Raw genomic sequence first — 22,633 nt, 5'->3', positions numbered from 1 at the left:
TTCCATATAAGTATGGTTCACAGATTTCCACAAATTTCTAAACTTCTGCCTGTAGGATTCTGGGACCAACTCGTAAGCTTTGAACACAGCCTGTTTCACTGTGTCATAATCAGCTGCTTCATCAATTGTCAAAGCATAATAGGCTTGCTGAGCCTTGCCCTTAATTACAATTTGTAAGAGAACAAACCCTCTATTGGGCACTTTAAACTCTGAGCAACCTACTCAGAATGCTGGAAGTATTTATCAACCACCGCCATGTCAAATGGAGGTACCAATTTAACTTCACGACTGGCCTCAAAATTATCACCAGAGTCTAACACTCGACCCCTTTGCTGCAATCTCTCTATCTTTTCCAGTTCGAACAGCCTCTGTCTTTCTGCTTCCTCCTTCTGTTTTTCTGCCTCTTCTCTCTGTTTTTCTGCCTCTCCAGCCTCAAACTGCCTCTGCCTTTCCGCAGCCTCCTTCTTTAATTTTTCTCACTTGTACGGGAGTTCAAGCCCACTAGGTTTACTTTCAGGAAACACCTCCAACTCCTCCACTTTAAGCACACCCTCAGATACATAATGTTCAGCTATTATCCTCTGCATCTGTGCCCTCCTCATTGTCGATTTCCCCTTAGCAAGTTTTAACCTTTTAGCAAGGCTCGACAACTCAATCCTTTTGGCGTCCTCCAATGCCTCAGAGGCTGGCGCTTCCTGACATCTATCAGCATCCATTGCTGCTGATTTTCCACACAGAAATAAATCAAAAGGGATTTCTCCAATGAAATCGATAATTAATCAATACGCCACTAATCTGTTCATATCCTGGACGCCGGCCCCAATTTTGTTACAAACCGTAACGATTTAGAAATGAACTAGCAGCAATAGATATACGTGGAGTCTGTTTTTGATGTTAAAACTATCTTTATTAGAATCTACTTATAATATAGTAACTTAACAATGTTAACTTTTATTAATCTTGCTTATGTGTATATATGTGAGTAAATATAACTCCAAAACTATTGCGCTCGGGGGAAACAAGGCTTGGAGTCTTGAGATGGTAAAGTACGAAAGTTCAATTCAACAACAGAATAGGTGATGAGAGGGAGATATTTGTAATCCAGGGTCAATGTTGAGAGAAGGCAAATATGTCGAATTCCACAGGTTCCATGGTGGTAAAACCAGAGAACAGTCACTGTAGATTTTATCGGTCTTTCTTCCAAATCCACATACGAATTACCACCTAAAGTGACTTGTCAAAAGTGGTATCGTCTTCAAATGAATTACCACACCACACCCAGGCAAGGGTTAACACATAAATGGTCTTCACAGGATACCCCAAATCAGATACACTCCCATGGATCAAAAGAGGTGACAACCACACATTTGATGTATGCTGAATCGATAATTAACCCACACCTGTGGGCATAGGGAAGTTCTAAACCATGAGCTTTGGCCATATTTCCCTTGTTTTGAACCTTCCATTTTTCCTCCTTTGTCTCCGTCTGACTCTGAGTGTCTGTATCTTTGGTTAAAACTAAACAAGCTGCGAGCGATGTAAATAAGCTGCAAGTCAGACTGATTCACCTTCTTAATCTCTCTCTTTCTCTCAAAATGACAGTCCACAGTAAATGAAACCTAGGGAATCCTAACAACGGCCACTCCCCATTGTGAGCTGACAGGTGTGCCAGCAGTTGGGATGACTGAGCGAATCCTTTCCCACATTCTCAGCAGGTGAACGGCTTCTCCCTGGTGTGAACTCGCTGATGACTCTGTAGGTGGGATGACTGAGTGAATCCCTTCCCACATTCTGAGCAAGTGAACGGCCGCTCCCCAGTGTGAACTCGCTGGTGTCTCTGTAGGGCGGAAGAGTCAGTGAATCTCTTCTCACAGACTGAGCAGGTGAATGGTTTCTCCCCAGTGTGAACTCGCTGGTGTTTCAGTAGTTTAGATGACAAAGTGAATCCCTTCCCACAGTCTGAGCAAGTGAACGGCCGCTCCCCGGTGTGAACTCGCTGGTGTGCCATTAAGCTAGCTGAAACAGTGAATCTCTTCCCACAGTCTGAGCAGGTGAATGGCTTCTCTCCAGTGTGAACTCGCTGATGACACTGCAGGTTGGATAACAGAGTGAATCCTTTACCACAGACTGAGCAGATGAACGGCTTCTCCCCAGTGTGAACTCGCTGGTGACTCTGTAGGTAGGATGAATCAGTGAATCTCATCCCACAGACTGAGCAGGTAAACGGCTTCTCCCTAGTGTGAACTCGATGGTGTCTCCGTAGGGTGGAAGAATGAGTGAACCCCTTCTCACAGACTGAGCAGGTGAATGGCTTCTCCCCAGTGTGAACTCGCTGATGACTCTGTAGGGTGGAAGAGTTAGTGAACCTCTTCTCACAGACTGAGCAGTTGAATGGCTTCTCCCCAGTGTGAACTCGCTGGTGTCTCTGTAGGTGTGATGACTCAGTGAATCCCTTCCCACATTCTGAGCAGGTGAATGGCTTCTCCCCAGTGTGAACTCGCTGATGATTCTGCAGACTGGATGACTGAGTGAATCCCTTCCTACAGACTGAGCAGGTGAACGGCTTCTCCCCAGTGTGAACAAGCTTGTGTCTCTGTAGCGTGGAAAAGTGAGTGAATCTCTTCTCACAGACTGAGCAGGTGAACGGCTTCACCCCAGTGTGAACTCGCTGATGTGTCAGTAAGCGAGAAGATAAAGAGAATCCCTTCCCACAGTCCGAGCAGGTGAACGGCCGCTCCCCGGTGTGTACTCGCTGGTGAGCCATTAGGTCAGATGACCGAGTGAATCTCTTCCCACAGTCTGAGCAGGTGAACGGCTTCTCCCCAGTGTGAACTCGCTGGTGACTCTGCAGGTTGGATGACTGAGTGAATCCCTTCCCACAGTCTGAGCAGGTGAACGGCCTCTCCCCAGTGTGAACTCGCTGGTGACTTTGTAGTTCAGACGACCAAGTGAATCCCTTCCCACAGTCCGAGCAGGTGAACTGCCTCTCTCTGGTGTGAACCCGCTGGTGTGCCATGAGGTCAGATGATGGAGTGAATCCTTTCCCAGAACTTCAGCAGATGACTAGCCTCTGCCCGGTGTTAACTGACTGATATGTCCAGAGATGGGAAGACCAATTGAATCCCTTTCCACACACAGAACAGATGAATGGCCTTGCCCAGTGTGAACTCGCTGATGTACCTTCAGTTGAGATGACCGAGTGAATCCATTCCCACTGTCTGAGCAGGAAGGATATTTGATTGAATCCCTTGCTCTGCTTCTTAAATATCCAGACAGAGACAGCAAAACTCGCATGCCATGAGTGAGCTTTCTGGAGACAAATTCCTTCTCGTTTTGAACCTGTAAAAACATTTTCAAAATCCATCAATGGGTTTAGGACAACATTTCAGATGAGATTACATGAGTTGACAAGGTCTGATCTGGTATCACACTGTTACAGTGAGGTTCAACCCAAGTTGGACAGAGAAATCATCTCCTGACTGTGCAGAGTGCTGATATCTGGAATGACCATCAATTCTCTAATGCTCTTCCTGTCTCTATAAGAATGGGGCATTTCTGCCATCTCCAATCTGTGCCTTGGCTCAGTTTTACTCTCTCCATTGGTATTATTCCCTGTTCCTGCTGAGCTGCATGGGTGCCTGGCCCCACAGTAACTGAAACAGTCTCACGCAAATAGTCTCTTGACGTGCAGCTGGGATTTTCTTTTATGTATTATTAACTTAAAGTGCCACAGTTTTAATGCCATATAAAAAATTCCTGCTGAGATGAATGGTTGGTTCGCACAGCTGTTAAAAGGACTTATAGAGTGAATTTTTGTATTATTTTAGGTTCTTGTCACAGTCCAACACTGAAACAGGCTCTTTGGACCATCTGTTTTGTGCTGAACTATTTAAACTGCCCACTCCCATACCCCTACCATCCAGGCACCTACACGAACCTCTTAAATGTTGAAATTGAGTTTGCATGCACCACTCGTGATGGCTGTTCATTCCACACCCGGATGACCGTCTGTGTGAAGAAGTTTCCCCTCATGTTCCCCTTAACGTTTCACCTTTCACCCTTAACTCATGGCTTCTGGTTGTAGTCACACACCATCTCAGTGGAGAAAGCCAGCTTGCAGTTACCTCCATCAAAATCAAGTCTCCCCCAAATCTCTAATTTTCCAAGGAATAAAGTCCTGACCTGTTCAATCTCTGCTTATAACCCAAGTCCTCCAGACCTGGCAACATCTTTGTGAATTTTCTCTGAACTCTTTCAACCTCTTTTACATCATTCCTGTAGGTTGGTGACTAAAACTGCACACAATACTCCAAATTAGGCCTCACCAATGTCTGCTACAAGTCAACATAACATCCACTTATTGTTGCCAGTACTTTCGTTCATGAAGCCCATTGGGCTGAAATCTTGCTTTCAATCACTATCTAACTGTGACACCACTTTCAGTGAATTAAGGACTTATATTCCCAGGTCTCTTTCTTCTACAACACTCCTCCATGCCCGACCAGTCACTCTGAAAGACCTCCCTTGGTAGGTCATACCAAAGTGCAACATCTCACACTTGTCTGCATTAAATTCCATTTTCCATTTCTCAAACCATTTTCCCAGCTGGTCCAGATCGCACTGCAAGCCATGATAGTCTTCCTCACTGTCCACTACACCACCAATCTTGGTGTCATCCACAAATTTGCTGATCCAGTTAACCACACTATCATCCAGATTACTGATATAGATGACAAACAACAACAGATAAAGCACTGATCCCTGTGGCAACCACTAGACACAGGCCTCCAGTCAGCGAGGCAACCATCTGCTACCACACTCTGGCTTCTCCCAAAGACCGTGTCTCATCCACTTTACTATCTCATCTTGAATGCTGAGTGACTGAACCTTCTTGACCAAACTCCCAATGAGACTTTGTCAAGTGCCTTCCTCAAGTCGATGTAAACAACATCCATTGCCTTGTCTTCATCCACTTTCTTGATAACTTCCTCAAGTAGCTCCATGAGATTGGTTAGACATGACCTACCATGCACAAAGCCATGCTGTCTATCCTTAATCAGTCCACATCGATCCAAATACTTATATATCCGGTTCCTGCACATATGTTCTAATAACTTTCCCACTACTGATGTCAAGCTCACTAACGTAACATTTTCTCGTTTATCCTTAGAGCCCTTCTCGAACAGTGGAACAACATCAGCTGTCCTCCAATCCTCCAGTACCTCACCTGTCACTAAGGATTATTTAAATATCTCTGCTTGGACCCCAACAATTTCTGCACTTGTCTTCCACAGGGTCCTAGGGAACAACTTGTCAGGCCCTGGGGATTTATCCACACTAATTTGCCTTAAGACAGCAAACACCTCCACCTCTGTAATCTGTACAGGGTCCATGAAGTTGATGCTGCTTTGCCTCACTTCTATAGACTCTGTGTCCATCTCCTGAGTCAATACGGATGCTAAACTACTATTTAAAACCTCCCCCATCTATTTTGTCTCCTGTATAGATTACCAATCTGATCATCCAGAGTGGGCATGTTTCTGTTCTGACCTTCTCCATGTTTCTGTGACAGAGAAGCTGGCCAAACCTGACTGGAAGGGGAATCTGGTAGGAATGACGATGGAGCAGCAATGGCTGGAGTTTCTGGGAGCAACTCAGGAGGTGAGTGATAGACACATCCCAAAGAAGTGGAAGCATTGGAAAGGCAGGAGGACACAACTGTGGCTGAAATGAGAAGCCAAAGCCAACATAAAAGCCAAAGAGAGGGCAAACAAAAGAGCAGAAACTATTGGGAAGCTTTTAAAAACCAAGAGAAGACAACTGAAAAAATTGTCCGATGAGCTCACAGTGTGGAATTATGATATTGTAGTCATTAATGAGTCTTGGTAGCACCCAACAGTCTGAGGCATTTAGAGGAACAAAATATCCAGGGCCTCAATATCTCTTGAAAACCAAGGTTCCCTGCACCAGTTACCTTTTAACTTTTAGTTTTGCAGGCACGTACAAACTCTACACCCGCAAAATTTCACTTCTGAAGAACTCCCACTCACCAAGTACACATTTGCCAGAAAACAGCCTGTCCCAATCCACATTTGTCAGATCCTTTCTGACGCCATCAAAATTGACCTCTCTCCAATTTAGAATCTCAACCTGTGGTCCAGACCTCTCTTTTTCCATATTTACTTGGAATCTCATGGCATTATGATCACTATTTTGTGTCACCAGCCCTGGATCATTTCTTAACAGTTATTGCACACTTCTACATTGGGAATTCTACATCCCGATTAAGGGCACATTTGACAAACTCTACCCCAACTAGTCCTTTTACAGTATGGGACTCTCAGTCAATATATGGAAAATTAAAATCACTTAATATATCAACCTTTGTTTCTTGGCATAGTCTGCAATCACTAGAGAAAAAATTGTCCCTCTAAATTCCTCAGACTGTCGGCTGGAACCAAGTTCCGGTCATGGCTACAATGTCACAATATATGGTCCATACATACTGGTTGTGTGGTGAAAAAAACACAACAGTGCCTCTTTCACGTCAGAGCATTGAAAAGTTTGAAATGAGGATCTAAATCCTAAGAACTTTCAACAGGGTTACAATTGAGAGTATTGTGACTGGCTGTGTCACTGCCTGGTATGGGGACTGTACTTCCCTCAGTCGCAGGACTCTGCAGAGAGTGGTGCGGACATCCCAAAGCCAGGACCAGCAGGCTCCGGGACAGCTTCTTCCACTAAGCCATCAGACTGATTAATTCATGCTGATACAACTGTATTTCTATGTTATGTTGACTGTCCTGTTGTACATACTATTTATTATAAATTACCATAAATTGCACATTGCACATTTAGTCAGAGACGTAATGCAAATATTTCTACTCCTCATGTATATGAAGGATATAAGTAATAAAGTCAATTCAATTCAATTCAATTCCATTCACCCCCTCCATTATTTGTTCTGTCATTCTGGCTCCCTCCCTGCCTGCAACTTTAGTTTAACTCCCCCACTAGCACTTGCAAGCCTTACCACTAGGATATTAATCCTCTTTTAGTTATGTTCCCCTAACTATCGAATCCCCTATCACACCTTTGACTTACCTCTGCCAGATAATTCCTCCCCCAACAGTTTCTAAAGTGGCCCACCTGTTGTTGTGTGGGTGGCCACAAGAGTACTCTGCGATGGATATTTAACCTCATTCCTCTTCCTGACTCTCAACCAGTTTAATGTGTTCTGCACCTTGGGTGTAACTCACCTCTCTTCATGTTGTATCTATCACCCCTTCCGACTCCCAGCTGAACTGGAATTCATCCATTTCATGTTCCAGCTCCTCAAAGTGCAGGGTTGCAAGCTGCAGCTGGATGCACATCTTGTAGGTGAGGGTATCAGGGACACTGAAGGTCTCCCCACCTTCCCACCAATGTTCCCTCCAATTTGTAATCACCAGTGTGCACAAAATCCTTGTGCTGTGCAAATTTTTGCCCAGTGACAACAATATGTACACACTGAATTTTATATAGAGAGGTATTTATTTCTACAGCTAGCAAATCACTGTTAATAAGCACTTTGATCTCCTCTGGGTGTCACCGACTTCATCCGCACTCTAACACAGCCTATGTAACAGGCTTGCAGCAGTACTGAGGGATTTTCTCGCCAGTGCTTTTGCACACCATATATACATTGGTAGGCAAAAGTTTGGGCACCCCGGTCAAAATTTCTGTTATTCTGAATAGTTAACTGAGTGGAAGATGAACTGATCTCCAAAAGTCATAAAGTTAAAGATGAAACATTCTTTTCAACATTTTAAGCAAGATTAGTATATTATTTTTGTTTTTACAATTTTAGAGTGAGAAAAAAGGAAAGGAGCACCATGCAAAAGTATGGGAACCCCAAGAGATTTGAGCTGTCAGATAACTTTTACCAATTACCTTTTTAATTACCTTGTTAGGGCTATGGCTTGTTCACAAACTTCATTAGGAAAAGCCAGGTGTTGCAAATTTCAAAGCTTTATAAATACCCTGACTTCACAAACCTTGTCTCAACAATCAGCAGCCATGGGCTCCTCTAAGCCCCTGCCTAACTCTCTGAAAGTTAAAATACATGATGCCCACAAAGCAGGAGAAGGCTATAAGAACACAGCAAAGTGTTTTCAGGCAGCCGTTTCCTCAGTTCGTAATGTAATTAAGAAATGGCAGTTAACTGGAATGGTGGAGGTCAAGTTGAGGTCTAGAAGAGCAAGAAATCCTTCCGAGAGAACTGCTCGTAGGATTGCTAGAAAGGGAAATCAAAACCCCCATTTGACTGCAAAAGGCCTTCAGGAATATTTAGCAGACTCTGAAAAAAAGAGTCATCAGAAGAAAACCTTTCCTGCATCCTCACCACAAAACAGCATCACCACAAAACTCAGCATCAGAAGTTTGCAAAGGAACATCCAAACAAGCCTTATGCATTTTGGAAACAAGTCCTGTGGACTGATAAAGTTAAAAAAAGTACTTCTTGGCCGCAATGAGCAAAGGTATGTTTGGAGGAAAAAAGGTTCAGAATTTCATGAAAAGAACACCTCTCCAACTGTTAACCATGGGGATGGATCGATCATGCTTTGGGCTTGTGTTGCAGCCAGTGGCACGGGGAACGTTTCACAGTTAGAGGGAAAAATGAATTAAATTCAATACCAGCAAGTTCTGGAAGCAAACGTCACAGCATCTGTAAAAAAGCTGAAGATGAAAAGAGGATGGCTTCTACAACAGGATAATGATTGTAAACAGACCTCAAAATCCACAATGGACTCCCTCAGGAAGCGGAAGCTGAAGGTCTTGCCATGGCCCTCACAGTCCCCCGACCTAAACATCAACGAAAATCTGTGGATAGACCTCAAAAGAGCAGTGCATGCAAGACAGCCCAAGAATCTCACAGAACTAGAAGCCTTTTGCACGGAAGAATGGGCAAAAATCCCCAAACAAGAACTGAAAGACTTTTAGCTGGCTACAGAAAGCATTTAGAAGCTAGGATTCTTGCCAAACGGGTTGCTACTAAGTATTGACCATGCAGGGTGCCCAAACTTTTGCTTTGGGCCCTTTTCCTATTTTGTTATTTTGAAACTGTAAAAGATGGAAATAAAAGAGTAATCTTGCTTAAAATATTAAAGAATGCATCATCTTTAACTTTTGCCTTTTGGAAATCAGGTCATCGTTTTACTCGCTTAGCTACTCACAGGAACAGAAATTTTGATTGGGGTGCCCAAACCTTTGCATATCACTGTATGCAATTTTCTTGCTAAATGGTGTGTTAAAAAGTCGGACTTCCAAATATCACTCCTCTTCTTCCCACTTGCAAATTATCCAGCAACTTTTGCATCACCACAATGCATACAGGTAACACCAGTTTCTGTATTTTACATAAATATTTCCCCTGAACCCTCCCTCAGGTGACTGACAATGATGAACTCGGTGATGACAATCCCAATGAATATGAAGGGAAGGGCAGTAGACGGTCTCAAAATCCACAATGGACTACCTCATGGGGCACATGCTGAAGGTTTTGCCATGGTCCTCACAGTCCCCCTGACCTAAACATCATCGAAAATCTGTGGATAGACCTCAAAAGAGCAGTGCATGCAAGACGGCCCAAGAATCTCACAGAACTAGAAGCCTTTTGCAAGGAAGAATGGGCAAAAATCCCCAAACAAGAATTGAAAGACTTTTAGCTGGCTACAGAAAGCACTTAGGAGCTGTGATACTTGCCAAAGGGGTTGTTATTAAGTAATGACCATGCAGGGTGCCCAAACTTTCGCTTTGTTTGCTTTCCCTTTTTTGTTATTTTGAAACTGTAAAAGATGGATATAAAAGAGTAATCTTGCTTAAAATATTAAACACTGTGACATCTTTAACATTTGCCTTTTGGAAATCAGGTCATTGTTTCACTCGCTTAGCTATTCACAGGAACAGAAATGTTGACCAGGGGTGCCCAAACTTTTGCATGTCACTGTATGCAATTTTGTTGTTGAATGATGCTTTAAAAAATCGGACTTCTAAATATCACTCCCCTTCTTCCCACTTGCAAATTACCCAGCAAATTTTGCATCACCATAATACACACAGGTACCAGTTTCTCTATTGTTCATAAATATTTCCTCTGAACCCTCCCCCAGGTGACTGACGGTGGTGAACTCAGTGATGGCAATGCCAATGAATATGAAGGGAAGGGCAGTAGTTTGTCTCACTGGAGTCTGGCACATTTGTGATCTGAAAGCTACTTGCTGCCCAGGGCAAAGTTGTTTGATATCATTATGTACCTAGAGAGAATGGGCCAAAACATGTCCTCACGTGTAGAAAACTCCAGAACAAGAGCAGGCAGAACAAGCAACACACACAAAATGCCGGAGGAACTCAGCAGGCCGGGCAGCATCTATGGGAAAGTGTACTAATGCAGAGTTCCTCCGGCATTTTGTGTGTGTTGCTTGGATTTCCAGCAGCTGCAGATTTTCTTTTGCGGCGGTTGGATGCAGAACAAAGGTGATTTTCTCAACAGCTGATAGAAAGATTTTGTTCTCTTTTTCCGAGCACCTAATCCTTGCATTCAGATAGCTGGAGCTCAGCTCTGTCTGTGAGATCTATCTGCTCCGGTTCCCTGATTAGCCGGAAGCTCCCCGGGGCCCGTATACGGATCTTGGGGCTGAGAGATAGGATAAAGACCTGGTCTGTACCAAGTTTGCGGGCCACAGTCTCCGGTTCTCACAGCAATGGTCACTCAATTCGAGTCGAAAAAGTCCTTACCTTTCCGCTCCTCCCGACATTTTGTATACTGCGCGCATGCGTAGTTATCGGAGACGGCAGCAACACTGCGCCTGCGCATTTGATCGGTGCTTATAACGACAGCGAAATTTTTCACGCGCGGCTTTATGGGTAATCATGGTGCCATTAAAATTTTCTGCAAGCACCTGTTCCATTTCCAGATCTCAGTTTTTTTTTGTGTGTAGAAAACTCAGCAGCTTTTTTAACGCAGAAAGCGGCTCCCATAATCGATACGCTCAATATCAACAGGCATTTCGTGTATCTAATGCCAAAATACAATCCTCTTACAAATGCAGATGTGAAACAAAAGAGATTCTGCTTTTGCTGGAAATACAAAGACGCATACACACACAATACTGAAGGAGCTCTGCAGTTCAGGCTGCAACTAAGCAGAGGAGTACACAGTCTAGACATGCTGAAGGGGCTCGGATTAAATGCTGCCCATTTATTCCTCTCCACATTTGCTGACTGATCTGCTGATTACCTGCAATGTTTTGTAGAAATTAACCATTTTGTTTTTCAATTAACCAGTTTCCAAATGTTTCTCATCTTTCACTCATAGCCACATCCTGCTGGTCTGGTTCCTCTTCCTCCTCCTGCTCGTAACCTCCAGACCCCATCTCTTTCCGGAGCCCCAAAGCCCTGACTCAGGCTGGCAACACTTTGATTTCTGACTCTGCTCCATCGAAGATTCACTCGCTAGTCTGCTGTCAGACTTTAGAGGTGCATTGCAACAACCCAGCTGTCTGAGGCACAGTCCTTTGAAATTGGTGAAAATGACACAAAATTTGAAAAGAGCAGTGAAAAAGGAGTTTAACCACCTTAGTCCGGAGCCATGGGGAAGGTCAAATACTCAGCGAGCTCATCGTGTTAATTAGCCTGGGGAAAATCATGCAGGAAATTCATGCAGGTGTATAAGATGATGAGAGGCATTGGTCGTGTGGATAGTCAGAGGCTTTTTTCCCCCCCAGGGCTGAGCTGGCTAACACGTGGAGGGCATAGTTACATACACAACGCTGGAAGAACTCAGCAGGTCAGGCAGCATCCGTGAGAAAGGAGTAGCCAAAGTTTCAGGCCGAGACCCTTCATCAGGAATGGGGGGAAAGAGAGGGCCGAAGGCCAGTAAAGAGGTGCCTGGTGGAAAACCAATCAGAGAAAAGATAAAGGGGGAGGGGATAAGCATGAAAAGGGGTGAGGGCATCGTTAAGGTGCTTGGAAGCAGTTCAAGGGAGGGGTCACAGATAGTGATGGGTGTGTGGACTGCCCTGCCAGCGACGGTGGTACAGACGGGTACAATAGAGTCTTTTAAGATAATCTTAGAGAGGTACATGGAGCTTAGGAAAATAGAGGTTTCTGTGGTAGGGTAATTCCAGGCATTTTCTAGAGTAGCTTACATGGAATGAACAACATTGTGGGCCGAAGGGCCTGTAATTTCTGCAGATTTCTCTGATTCTAAGAAATTCAAGGGATATCTCTTCTCCCACGGAGCCGTGACAAGTTGTAACAGGGAGAGTGAGAGATAAATTTTAAAATACTGATATGGAACACAAACATGAGCAGGGAGCAGATGGACCGAGTGGCCTCTCTAGTGTACATTGTGAGTTTGGCAGTGACAGTAAGTAGCTGCGACATGGGATTTGATACAAACTGATTTATCGTTCACAGATCCACAATATTAAACACCAGTCCAGTTTAAGGCTAACATCAGCAGAACAGACTCCTCCAATGCTCAGTGACCAGGGTTCAGTCCTGGGTGCGATGAGCAGCCGCAAGAACTGCAGAATCTGTCAGTAACAGTCCCTCATGAACCTGCAGCTGCCTTCAGTCACCGTGACGGTTAAACATTTAACTCGGAGCTGATTTGAACTCCCTCCCTGATGTGAAGTTGCTGGTGTTGCAGCAGCTGGGGTGATTGAGTAAAACTCTTTGCTCACTCCGGACAGAAATGTGGCCTCTATTTATTGTGAACTCACCGGAGCACCACAAGGTGGGTTAACTGAATGAGTCTCTTCGCACACACGGAGCAAGTGAACGGCCGTTTCCCAGTGCAAAGCTGTAGGTCACGGTCTTCGGTCTCGGCCCGAAATGTTCACTGTTCGTTTTCACCGATGCTGCCCAGCCTGCTGAGTTCCTCCAGCATTTTGTACGTGTTGCTTTGCCCACAGCATCTGCAGTGTACTTTGTGTTCAAGCTCTGGTGAACTGAGAGATACAGCGGATCAAACGTGCTGTTGTGTTTGTGATTCCCATACACAAATCCTTTGAATTTTGTACAGTGTTAAAGGTTTATAAAGCACGTCAGTGGGTGAAGGACAACATTTCAACTGAAATTATTTTAGTCGCCATGGTGCCTACTGATAAAAACAGGGTCACAGCTCAAAACAATTTGGAGGAACAAAACTTCATCTTCTAACTGGCTACAGTTCCGGTATCAGGCAGAGTATCAAACCCTCTGCTTCCCTCTCTGAATCAAAATGGATAATTTCTCCCCTTCATCAGTCTGTGACTTGGCTCAGTTTGTCTGTCTCCTTCGCATTCTGAGCATGCGCCACACACACACACACACACACTGAGATCACATTTTATTTACACGGCTGTGACTAGAGACCTTCTGATTATTATGTCCCTCCCGGCATTTGACGGTGGTAAACTCAGAGTCAGCAATGGTATTGATCCTCAGGAGTAGATGATTAGGCTTTTTCGTTGGAGATCGATAAACTGCCGGTAGTGTGTGTCTGGATGAGTGGGTCGTTTTCAGACTGGAAGGAGGTAGCGTTTGGAGTACCCAGAGATCAGTCCCTGACCACAGTTGTTCACAGTTTAATGTCCTGGCGGAGGCAGCGAGCTGTGAGATGTCCCAGTCTGCTGGTGACGCAGAAAGAGTGGAGTTGGGGGTGGGAAGGCTATTCACAGGCAATTTCGTAGCTTTGCAATCAGTACATAGTGCACTGTGGGGCTGCAGTGGCGGGTTCCAATCTGCTAATTACATTTGCTGACGGCACTACATTGATCCGCCGGATCCCAAATAATAACGAGGCAGCCTACAGAGAAGAAGTCATCACCCCGACACAGTGGTGTCAAGAAAACAACCTCTCCCTCATTGTGATAAAAACAAAGGAGCTGGTTGTGGCTTACAGGAGGAATGGAGACAGGGACCAAATTCAACATTTCCAAGTCTGTTATTGATACAAAATGCACATTTCAATATTGATCATGACACAATGTTCTTTAAATATTGTTAATGACATAAAACATATTTATGGATTGTTACTGACAGAGAATCGTATAACTTGTGTTCCGTGTGTTATCTGAATGTACTTGCCTGTGATGCTGCCACAAGTCAGTGTTTCTCTGTACCTGTACCTTCCCGTACTTGGCAATAAATTCAACAGTACCTGAGAAATATCAGCGAGATTTGATTAGCGATGATCACCTTGGCAGCTCGGTAGGTCGAATGTCTGAGACAGTACACTGTTAAATGCAAAACCCTGAACAGTGTCGATGATCAGAGGGATCTTAGACTCCGATTTCATCGCTCCTTGAGAGAGACTGCACAGATTGATCGGGTAGTTAAGAAGGCAAATGGCATGGTTGTCTTTATTAGTTGAAGCATTGAGTTCAAAAGTCGGGAAGTTGTGTTGAGGCTGTTACGATCCGGCGGTCGTACTGTGACTGTTTCTTTAAGAGCGCCGGCGTGAGGAGGCGGGACTATGACGTCAGTCACAGGCTGACAGCGGTAACTGTGGACTGAACCATAAGAGAGAGAGAGCGATCTGCAGACAGGCAGTCGGCCAGTCTAAAGAGAGAGAGAGAGAGACTGGAAAAGCTGATCGCTTCAGTTAGTCGCAGCTGAGGCTTGGAATTCTCCTATGCCCACAAGAGTGGGTTGATCATCGGTACACGGAACCACAACGAATGTGTGTGGCTGTCACTTCGTATAATCCATATAATTGTGGAATATTTTGTGTTAACCCTTGCCTGGGTATGTTGTGTGGTAACCCCTGGAAGACGGTATTCCTGTGACAGGTCACTTGCGCTGATAACTCGTATCTGGACGGATTCAACGGAAAAGACCTTCGTCGACGGTTATTTTGAAGTAACGGCCGTTTCTGTACGTTTCACCCTGGATTACAAATATCTCTCCTGCTATTTATTCCGTGGATTACTGAATTTCCTACTTTACCATCTCAAGACTCGAAGCTTTGTTCCCTCAGGCTCGATAGTCTGTGAATTATATTGACACATATATACACATAACATTGTTAACTTTCTTTTATTTCGTTGTTACTATATTATAAAGTATGATGAAGACCATGGAGCGGCTGATAATACAGAATCTGAGGCCACAAACCAGGCACGCCCAGGATCCTCTTCAGTTTGCGTATAAGGAGAAGTTGGGAGTGGAGGATGCTATCACGTATTTGCTGCACAAATCACTCTCTCACCTAGAGGGGGTCAGTTGTGCTGTGAGGATTACATTCCTTGACTTCTCTAGTGCCTTTAACACCATCCAGCCCAAGATCTTAAGGCACAAACTAACGGAGATGGGAGTAGACTCTCACATGGTGGATTGGATAGTGGACTACTTGACAGATAGACCTCAGTATGTGCGGTTGGGAGACTGTAGGTCTGACACGGTGGTCAGCAGCACAGGGGCGCCGCAGGGAACCGTACTCTCTCCGGTCCTGTTCACCCTGTACACATCAGACTTCCAATATAACTCGGAGTCCTGCCATGTGCAGAAGTTCGCTGATGACACGGCCATAGTGGGGTGTGTCAGGAATGGACAGGAGGAGGAGTATAGGAAACTGATACAGGACTTTGTGATATGGTGCAACTCAAACTACCTGCGTCTCAATATCACCAAGACCAAGGAGATTGTGGTGGACTTTAGGAGATCTAGGCCTCATATGGAGCCAGTGATCATTAATGGAGAATGTGTGGAGCAGGTTAAGACCTACAAGTATCTGGGAGTACAGTTAGACGAAAAGCTAGACTGGACTGCCAACACAGATGCCTTGTGCAGGAAGGCACAGAGTCGACTGTACTTCCTAAGAAGGTTGGCGTCATTCAATGTCTGTAGTGAGATGCTGAAGATGTTCTATAGGTCAGTTGTGGAGAGCGCCCTCTTATTTGTGGTGGCGTGTTGGGGAGGAAGCATTAAGAAGAGGGACGCCTCACGTCTTAATAAGCTGGTAAGGAAGGCGGGCTCTGTCGTAGGCAAAGTACTGGAGAGTTTAACATCGGTAGCTGAGCGAAGGGCGCTGAGTAGGCTACGGTCAATTATGGATAACTCTGAACATCCTCTACATAGCACCATCCAGAGACAGAGAAGCAGTTTCAGCGACAGGTTACTATCGATGCAATGCTCCTCAGACAGGATGAAGAGGTCAGTACTCCCCAATGCCATTAGGCTTTACAATTCTACCGCCAGGACTTAAGAACTTTTAAAAAGCTATTATTAATGCTTTTTGAGATAGTGATTTAGATGCATATCATATTTTTTACTGAGTTAAGTATTGTATGTAATTAGTTTTGCTACAACAAGTGTATGGGACATTGGAAATAAAGTTGAATTTCCCCATGGGGATGAATAAAGTATCTATCTATCTATCTATCTATCTATCTATCTATCTATCTATCTATCTATCTATCTATCTATCTATCTATCTATCTATCTATCTATTTATCTATCTATCTATCTATTTATCTATCTATCTATCATCTATCTATCTATCTATCTATCTATCTATCTATCTATCTATCTATCTATAAATAGATACTAATAAAGAGAGTGGTTTTAAGATCAAAACCAGACATCCAGTGTGAACTCTATTGCTGCTGGTTCGTTTCTAAAACGTTACAGTTCGTAACACAGTTATATAAGACTAGTTCGACCGCATCTGGAGTGTTTCATACAGTTCTGGTCGCCCCCATCCTCGGAAGGATGTCGGGGCTTTGGAGAGGGCACAGAAGAGGTTTACCTGGACACTGCCTGGTTTAGAGGGCATGAGCTAAAACGAGAGGCTGGACAAACTTGTGTTGTTTTCTCCAGAGCGGCGCAGGCTGGGTTGAGACTGGATGGACGTTTATCAGTTTACGAGAGGAATAGATAGAGTGGACAGACGATATATTTTTCATGGAATAAAAATACATTTTAATGAAATGTCTAATACATTTAAGGTGAGAGGAGATGTGAGCGGCAATTTTGCTTCTTTCCACAGAGTAGTGGGTAGCTGGACATCTGTCTGGGGTGGGAGACCAAAGCGGCCACGTGATCCCGTTTCCTGTTCACGTTTCTCTGCAGATCTGCAGCATCTGCGGGTCACTGCTCTACGTGTACCTGTAGCTTCATCTTTCCCCGTTCAGACAAGGCAGTGAGATCCGGATCTGTCACGTCCTCTCGTTGTGGTGGACAATATGGATTTTTTTTTCGGCAATACTTTCAGCATGTTTCATTTCACTGTTTTTATCTGCTGATGTGCTGTCAATGTTTCTGGGTGTCTGACCCATTTATGTGAGAATTTAGAATTTTGTATTTATCTGCGCTTCTCATAAATCTCTATAGTTCATTTAAGCTTCACTCCACCACTTCCAAAGCAACAACCCAGTCAGTCAAATAGTCGACACAATTAAAATAGTTTATTACTTCTTTTTTAATGTTGTACTATTTATATAATTTAACTATGTGATATTTATATTCTTATATTAAATCACAATTGTTAAAATCTATGGTTATGAATTAGGTTCTGATGCTGCCGCGTGGACAACGAATTTCATGACACATGCCGGTGCTATTAAACCTGATTCTGATATTGATATGGGAGACCACCACCGGTCACCTGATCCCAGTTACCGCAGATCGTAATGAGAGATTTGAAGCGTTTTCTATTCCTTTGCATTCCTCAGAAATGACAACAGTTCAGTTTCCTTCTGAGGTTCCAGCAGAAGCTCAGTCTGTCTAATATTTCCACACAATTAAAATGGGGAATTTGTTTATTCTTATCACGTACTGAGACACAGTGAAAATCTTGCCTGATGTACCATCCACACAGATCGATACATTTCAACAGTACAGTGAGCTGAGATACGACAAAACAATAACTGTAACAAAGCATTATGGCTGCAGAGAAAGTGCAGTGCAGATAGACATATGGTGCAGGGTCACGTCGAGTTACATTGTGAGAACGAGTCTATTTTATCATTCATTTGGCCTATAACTGCAGACAGGAAGCCGTCCTTCAGCCCGGTGTTACGCACCTTAAGGCTTTTGTATCTCTTCCCCGATGGGGGAGCGGGTTTGCAGCAAGAATGTCCAGGTAATGAGGTTTGTTGTGTACATGGCCTGCTTTTCCGAGGCAGGGGAAGTGCAGGAAGAGTCCATGGAGGAGAGGCTTGTTTCTCTGATGTTCTCTGCTCTGCAAAGTTCTCTGCAGTTCCTTACAGTCATGGGCAGAGCAGTAACCATACGAAGGCGTGAAGTATCGACAAGGAGCTCAGAGACCTCGGCCTTCACCCTGCCTTGTGTAGCTGGATCCTGGACTTGCTGTCAGATCGCCAGCAGGTGGTAAGAGTGGGCTCCATCTCCTCTGTCTCTCTGACCCTCAGCACACATATCCCACAGGGTTGTCTCTTTTGCCCCCTCCTTTACTCTCTGTGCACCCATGACTTGTGTTGCCACCCACAGCTCCAATCTGCTAATTAAATTTGCTGACAGCACTACATTGATTGGCCTATTCTCAAATAATAACTTTCAATCAAATATCTCCTGACAAGGCTCGGTCCAAACAAACTTTTCACTCTTCTTCAGGAGATTACTCAGAGGAAGAGCGATACCAGCAAAGTTCTTACAGAACTTACGATAATATCCATCCATTCCCAGAAACCTTCTAAGAGCCTTCTCAGCAGTCAGAATAGGAACTTGAGAAATTGTCTGAACTTTTGCCCGAACAGGAATCAACTTGCTTTGACCTACAACATAGCCAGGACAGGTCACAGTGGCATGGCCGTATTCACTCTTAGCTAAGTTAACTGTAGGGCTTGCCTGGGAAAGCCTATCAAACAGCTTTTCTGCTGCAGAGATATGCTCTTTCCTAGTGTGACTCCCTGTGATTAAGTCATCAATATAGGCATCTGTGTGTTCTAACCCTCGAATTACAGAATCAATCATTCTCCGGAATGTTCCTAGAGCATTTTTCATTCCAAATAGCAAAACATCGTATTCATACAACCCAGAAGGTGTCACAAATGCAGAATTTTTTTTTCACCTCTGTCTGTCAATGGAACACACCAATACCCTTTCAACGGATCAATCTTTTTAAGAAATTCGTGTTTCCAACCTTATTGATGCAATCATCCACTGTAGGGATAGGATAGGCATCTGTTTTTGTTACTGCATTTGCCTTCCTATAATCAGTGCAAAATCTAACACTCCATTACGTTTGGGCACAATAACGCAGGGTGAGCTCCAATCTGATGCCAAAGGAGTAATAATATCACTTTCTAGCATATATTCAATTTCTTGCTCAGCCAATTGACACTTTTCTACGTTCATGCGATATTGGTGTTGTTTAATTGGTTTGGCTTGACCGATATCTACGTCATGTACTACGACCATGGTTTGCTTGGGAACATCGAGAAATAAATCTTTAAACTTCAGAATTAATTCCTTCAGCTGTTGTTGTTGCTTTGGCTGCAGGTGAGCCAACTTGTTATCAATGTTTCCTAGAACAACTGAGTTCATTAGCCTAACTGGGACCACGTTTGGCTTTTGAAAATTCTCAGACAAGTCAATTGCTTCATTCTCAGGGTTGCCAGATTCATATGTTTTGACAACAACACTCACAGATGGAGCCTGCTTGTCAAAATAAGGCTTTATCATATTTTTGTGTACGACCTGTGTTAGTTTACATCGGTCGGGTGTTTTCATAACATAATTCAGATCATTAATTTGAGAGACTATTTCATACCGTCTATTGAATTTCACCTGAGCTGGTTTCATAAGCATTGGAGATAAGGCAAGCAGCTTATCCCGCACCTGATATTCTTTTTCGCGGGCTCACTTATCAAACCAACACTTCCTTTTGTTTTGAGAAATCTTTAAGTTTTGTTTTGCTAGACTACAGACGGTGTAGTTTATTCTTGAACTTCTAAACATAGTCTAACAAGTTAACATGTACATCCCCATCTATCCACTGTTCCTTTAACAAGGTCAAAAGTCCCCTTGCTCTATGACCAAACACAAGTTTAAATGGACTAAAGCCCAGTGATTCCTGTACTGAATCACTTACTGCGAAAAAAAGCAAATGTATTCCTTCATCCCAATCTTTTCCTTTTTCAACACAGTATGTCTTAATCATTGTTCTGAGGGCAGAATAGAATTTATCTAAAGCCCCTTGTGATTCCGGATGGTATGCAGACGATGCAATTTGTTTAGCTCCCAGTTCATAAACTACCAGCTGGAATAATCCAGATGTAAAATTACTTCCTTGACCGGACTGGATTTCTTTAGGCAAACCAAATAAAGTAAAAAAAAACTTGGTAAGAGTCTTCACCAGAGTTTAATATTTCTTTAATATTTCTAAGAGTTATTACCGCTGGGAATCTGGATGCAGTACACATAATAGTTAGCAGATACTGATGGCCAGCTTCAGTCTTTGGCAATGGGCCAACACAATCCACTATAAATTTTGAAAAGGGTTCACCGAATGCAGGTATAGGCCGGAGTGCGGCCACTGGGGTGACCTGCTGGGGTTTACCCACAACTTGGCAAATGTGTCAGGGCTCTTCAAAAGGTCACAACATCTTCCCTCAAATTAGGCCAATAAAATTATTTCATCATTCTGTTTACAGCTTTATTCACTCCAAAATGTCGACGTAAGGGTATACTGTGGGCCAAAGTTAAAATTTCAGCCCTATAAACTTTAGGAACTACAACTTGGTGAACAATTGCCCATTCCTCACTCGCTGGTATAGCAGGTGGCCTCCACTTCCTCATTAACACTCCATCCTCGAGATAATACCCTACTGGCACTTTCTTAATCTCATCATCTGAGAGAGCTGTTTCTTTTAAAGCTTGGGGTCTTGGTTCTGTTCTGCTATAAACTCCTTCCTGGACAGGGAGAAGTCTATCTCATCAGTCTCACTACCTGAATCCTGATGAAACAATGAAGGCAGAAAGTCCCTGACAGGTCATCATAACCGGAATCCCGATTTTGGCTATCATCGGTATCAGAATCATGCTGCACAGAACCGTCTGCGTCGGCAGACTTTTTAGCCATACATTGAGTTACTGCGCAGGAAGGATAAATGTTAAAATCCATCTGTGGGTCGTCAGTGGTTGGCTTAGTTGTCAACAGCACTGCAGGAACAACTTTACCATCTGCCAGGCCATTCCCTAACAGCAACGTAACATCTCCCACCGGTAAACTGGAGCATAATCCGATTTTAACAGGTCCCAAAACCAACGCTGACTGTAAAGTTACCTTGCACAACGGCATGGAAACCACACCGCCCCCAATGCCTTTAGTAAGACTTACCTCACCAGTGTCAGTCTCATCACCAAACTTTAGAACGCTCTCTAATATAAGTGACTGAGAAGCCTCAGTAACTCGAAGAATCTTCACTGGTACCAGGGATGACCCTTCCTTTACTAATACAAACCCATCTGACATAAAATGATCGAATCCCTTCTTAACTCGGTCAGACCTCTCAGTCCTTAACTGAGACTCAACAGAATGTTCAGCATCCTGTGGGTTTATAGGTACTTCAACATACTGATCACATGCATTTGGGACTGCCTCCTCTTCCTTTTTCTTCTTCAGGTCAAAACAATTAGCCATCATATGACCAGCTTTCTTACAATAGTAACAAGTAAGACCAAAATATTTCTCCTTCAACTGTTTCCCTTCATCCTTACTCTTGTCACTAGTCCCAGCTTTAATTTCTGGTTTACCCTGGTTATCCCTGCTACTCTTTTGGAAACTTTTATTTGGGATAAACTTAACCTTATGAGTTAATGCAAACTCATCTGCTAATCTAGCAGACTCCTGTAAAGTGGCAGCATCGTTTTCATCTAAATACATCTTTATGTCATCAGGGACACACCTTTTGAATTCTTCAATTAAAACCAACTTTTTCAAGCTGTTAAAATCATCATTCACATTTTTACATGTGCACCAGTGGGTAATACACACAAACTTCTCTTAAGCAAATTCCATATAAGTCTGGTTCACAGATTTCCTCAAACTTCTAAACTTTTGCCTGTATGATTCTGGGACCAACTCGTAAGCTTTGAGCACAGCCTGTTTCACGATGTCATAATCAGCTGTTTCATCAACTGTCAAAGCAGAATAGGCTGGCTAAGCCTTCCCCTTAATTACACTTTGTAAGAGAATAGGCCGATCTTTTTTTTTATTTGTTAAGAGGAGTTGAGGTTTCTTGATTATATTTATAACAGCGTAACATTCTACTTCAAGTCAAGTCACTGTTATTGTCATTTCGACCATAACTGCTGGCACAGTACATAGTGAAAATGAGACAACGTTTTTCAGGACCATGGGGTTACATGACACAGTAAAAAAAAAACTTCTGATTTTCACAATATATATTTGTTTTGCTGTTTATACATCTTTCGTATTATCTGTTTGCTAAAACCTCATCTGATTTGTATTTTTTATTGGAAAATCAATAAAAAGATTGAAAAATGAATGAAATGAGAATAGGCCCACCTTCTTTTGGCCACTTTAAACTCTGAGCAACCTTCTCAAAACGCTAAAAGTATCTAACAACCTCTGCCTAGTCAAACGCAGGTACCAATTTAACTTCCCGACTGGCCTCAA

General features: G+C 43.5%; 1 protein-coding gene across 1 annotated transcript in view; it reads right to left on the bottom strand.

Moving 5' to 3' along the window:
- Positions 1-924: 924 nt before the first annotated feature.
- Positions 925-22,633, bottom strand: part of LOC140722440 (uncharacterized) — a 40,367-nt gene continuing 18,658 nt past the window's right edge. The window contains exon 3 of the mRNA XM_073037184.1: positions 925-3,339. Coding sequence (XP_072893285.1) covers positions 1,709-3,016 — 1,308 coding nt within the window. The 5' untranslated portion in view covers positions 3,017-3,339 and the 3' untranslated portion in view covers positions 925-1,708. The remainder of the gene's footprint in view (positions 3,340-22,633) is intronic.

This window comes from Hemitrygon akajei, unplaced genomic scaffold, assembly GCF_048418815.1.
Source record: "Hemitrygon akajei unplaced genomic scaffold, sHemAka1.3 Scf000077, whole genome shotgun sequence".
NCBI lineage: Eukaryota > Metazoa > Chordata > Chondrichthyes > Myliobatiformes > Dasyatidae > Hemitrygon > Hemitrygon akajei.
This window is presented reverse-complemented; position numbering and strand designations above follow the sequence as displayed.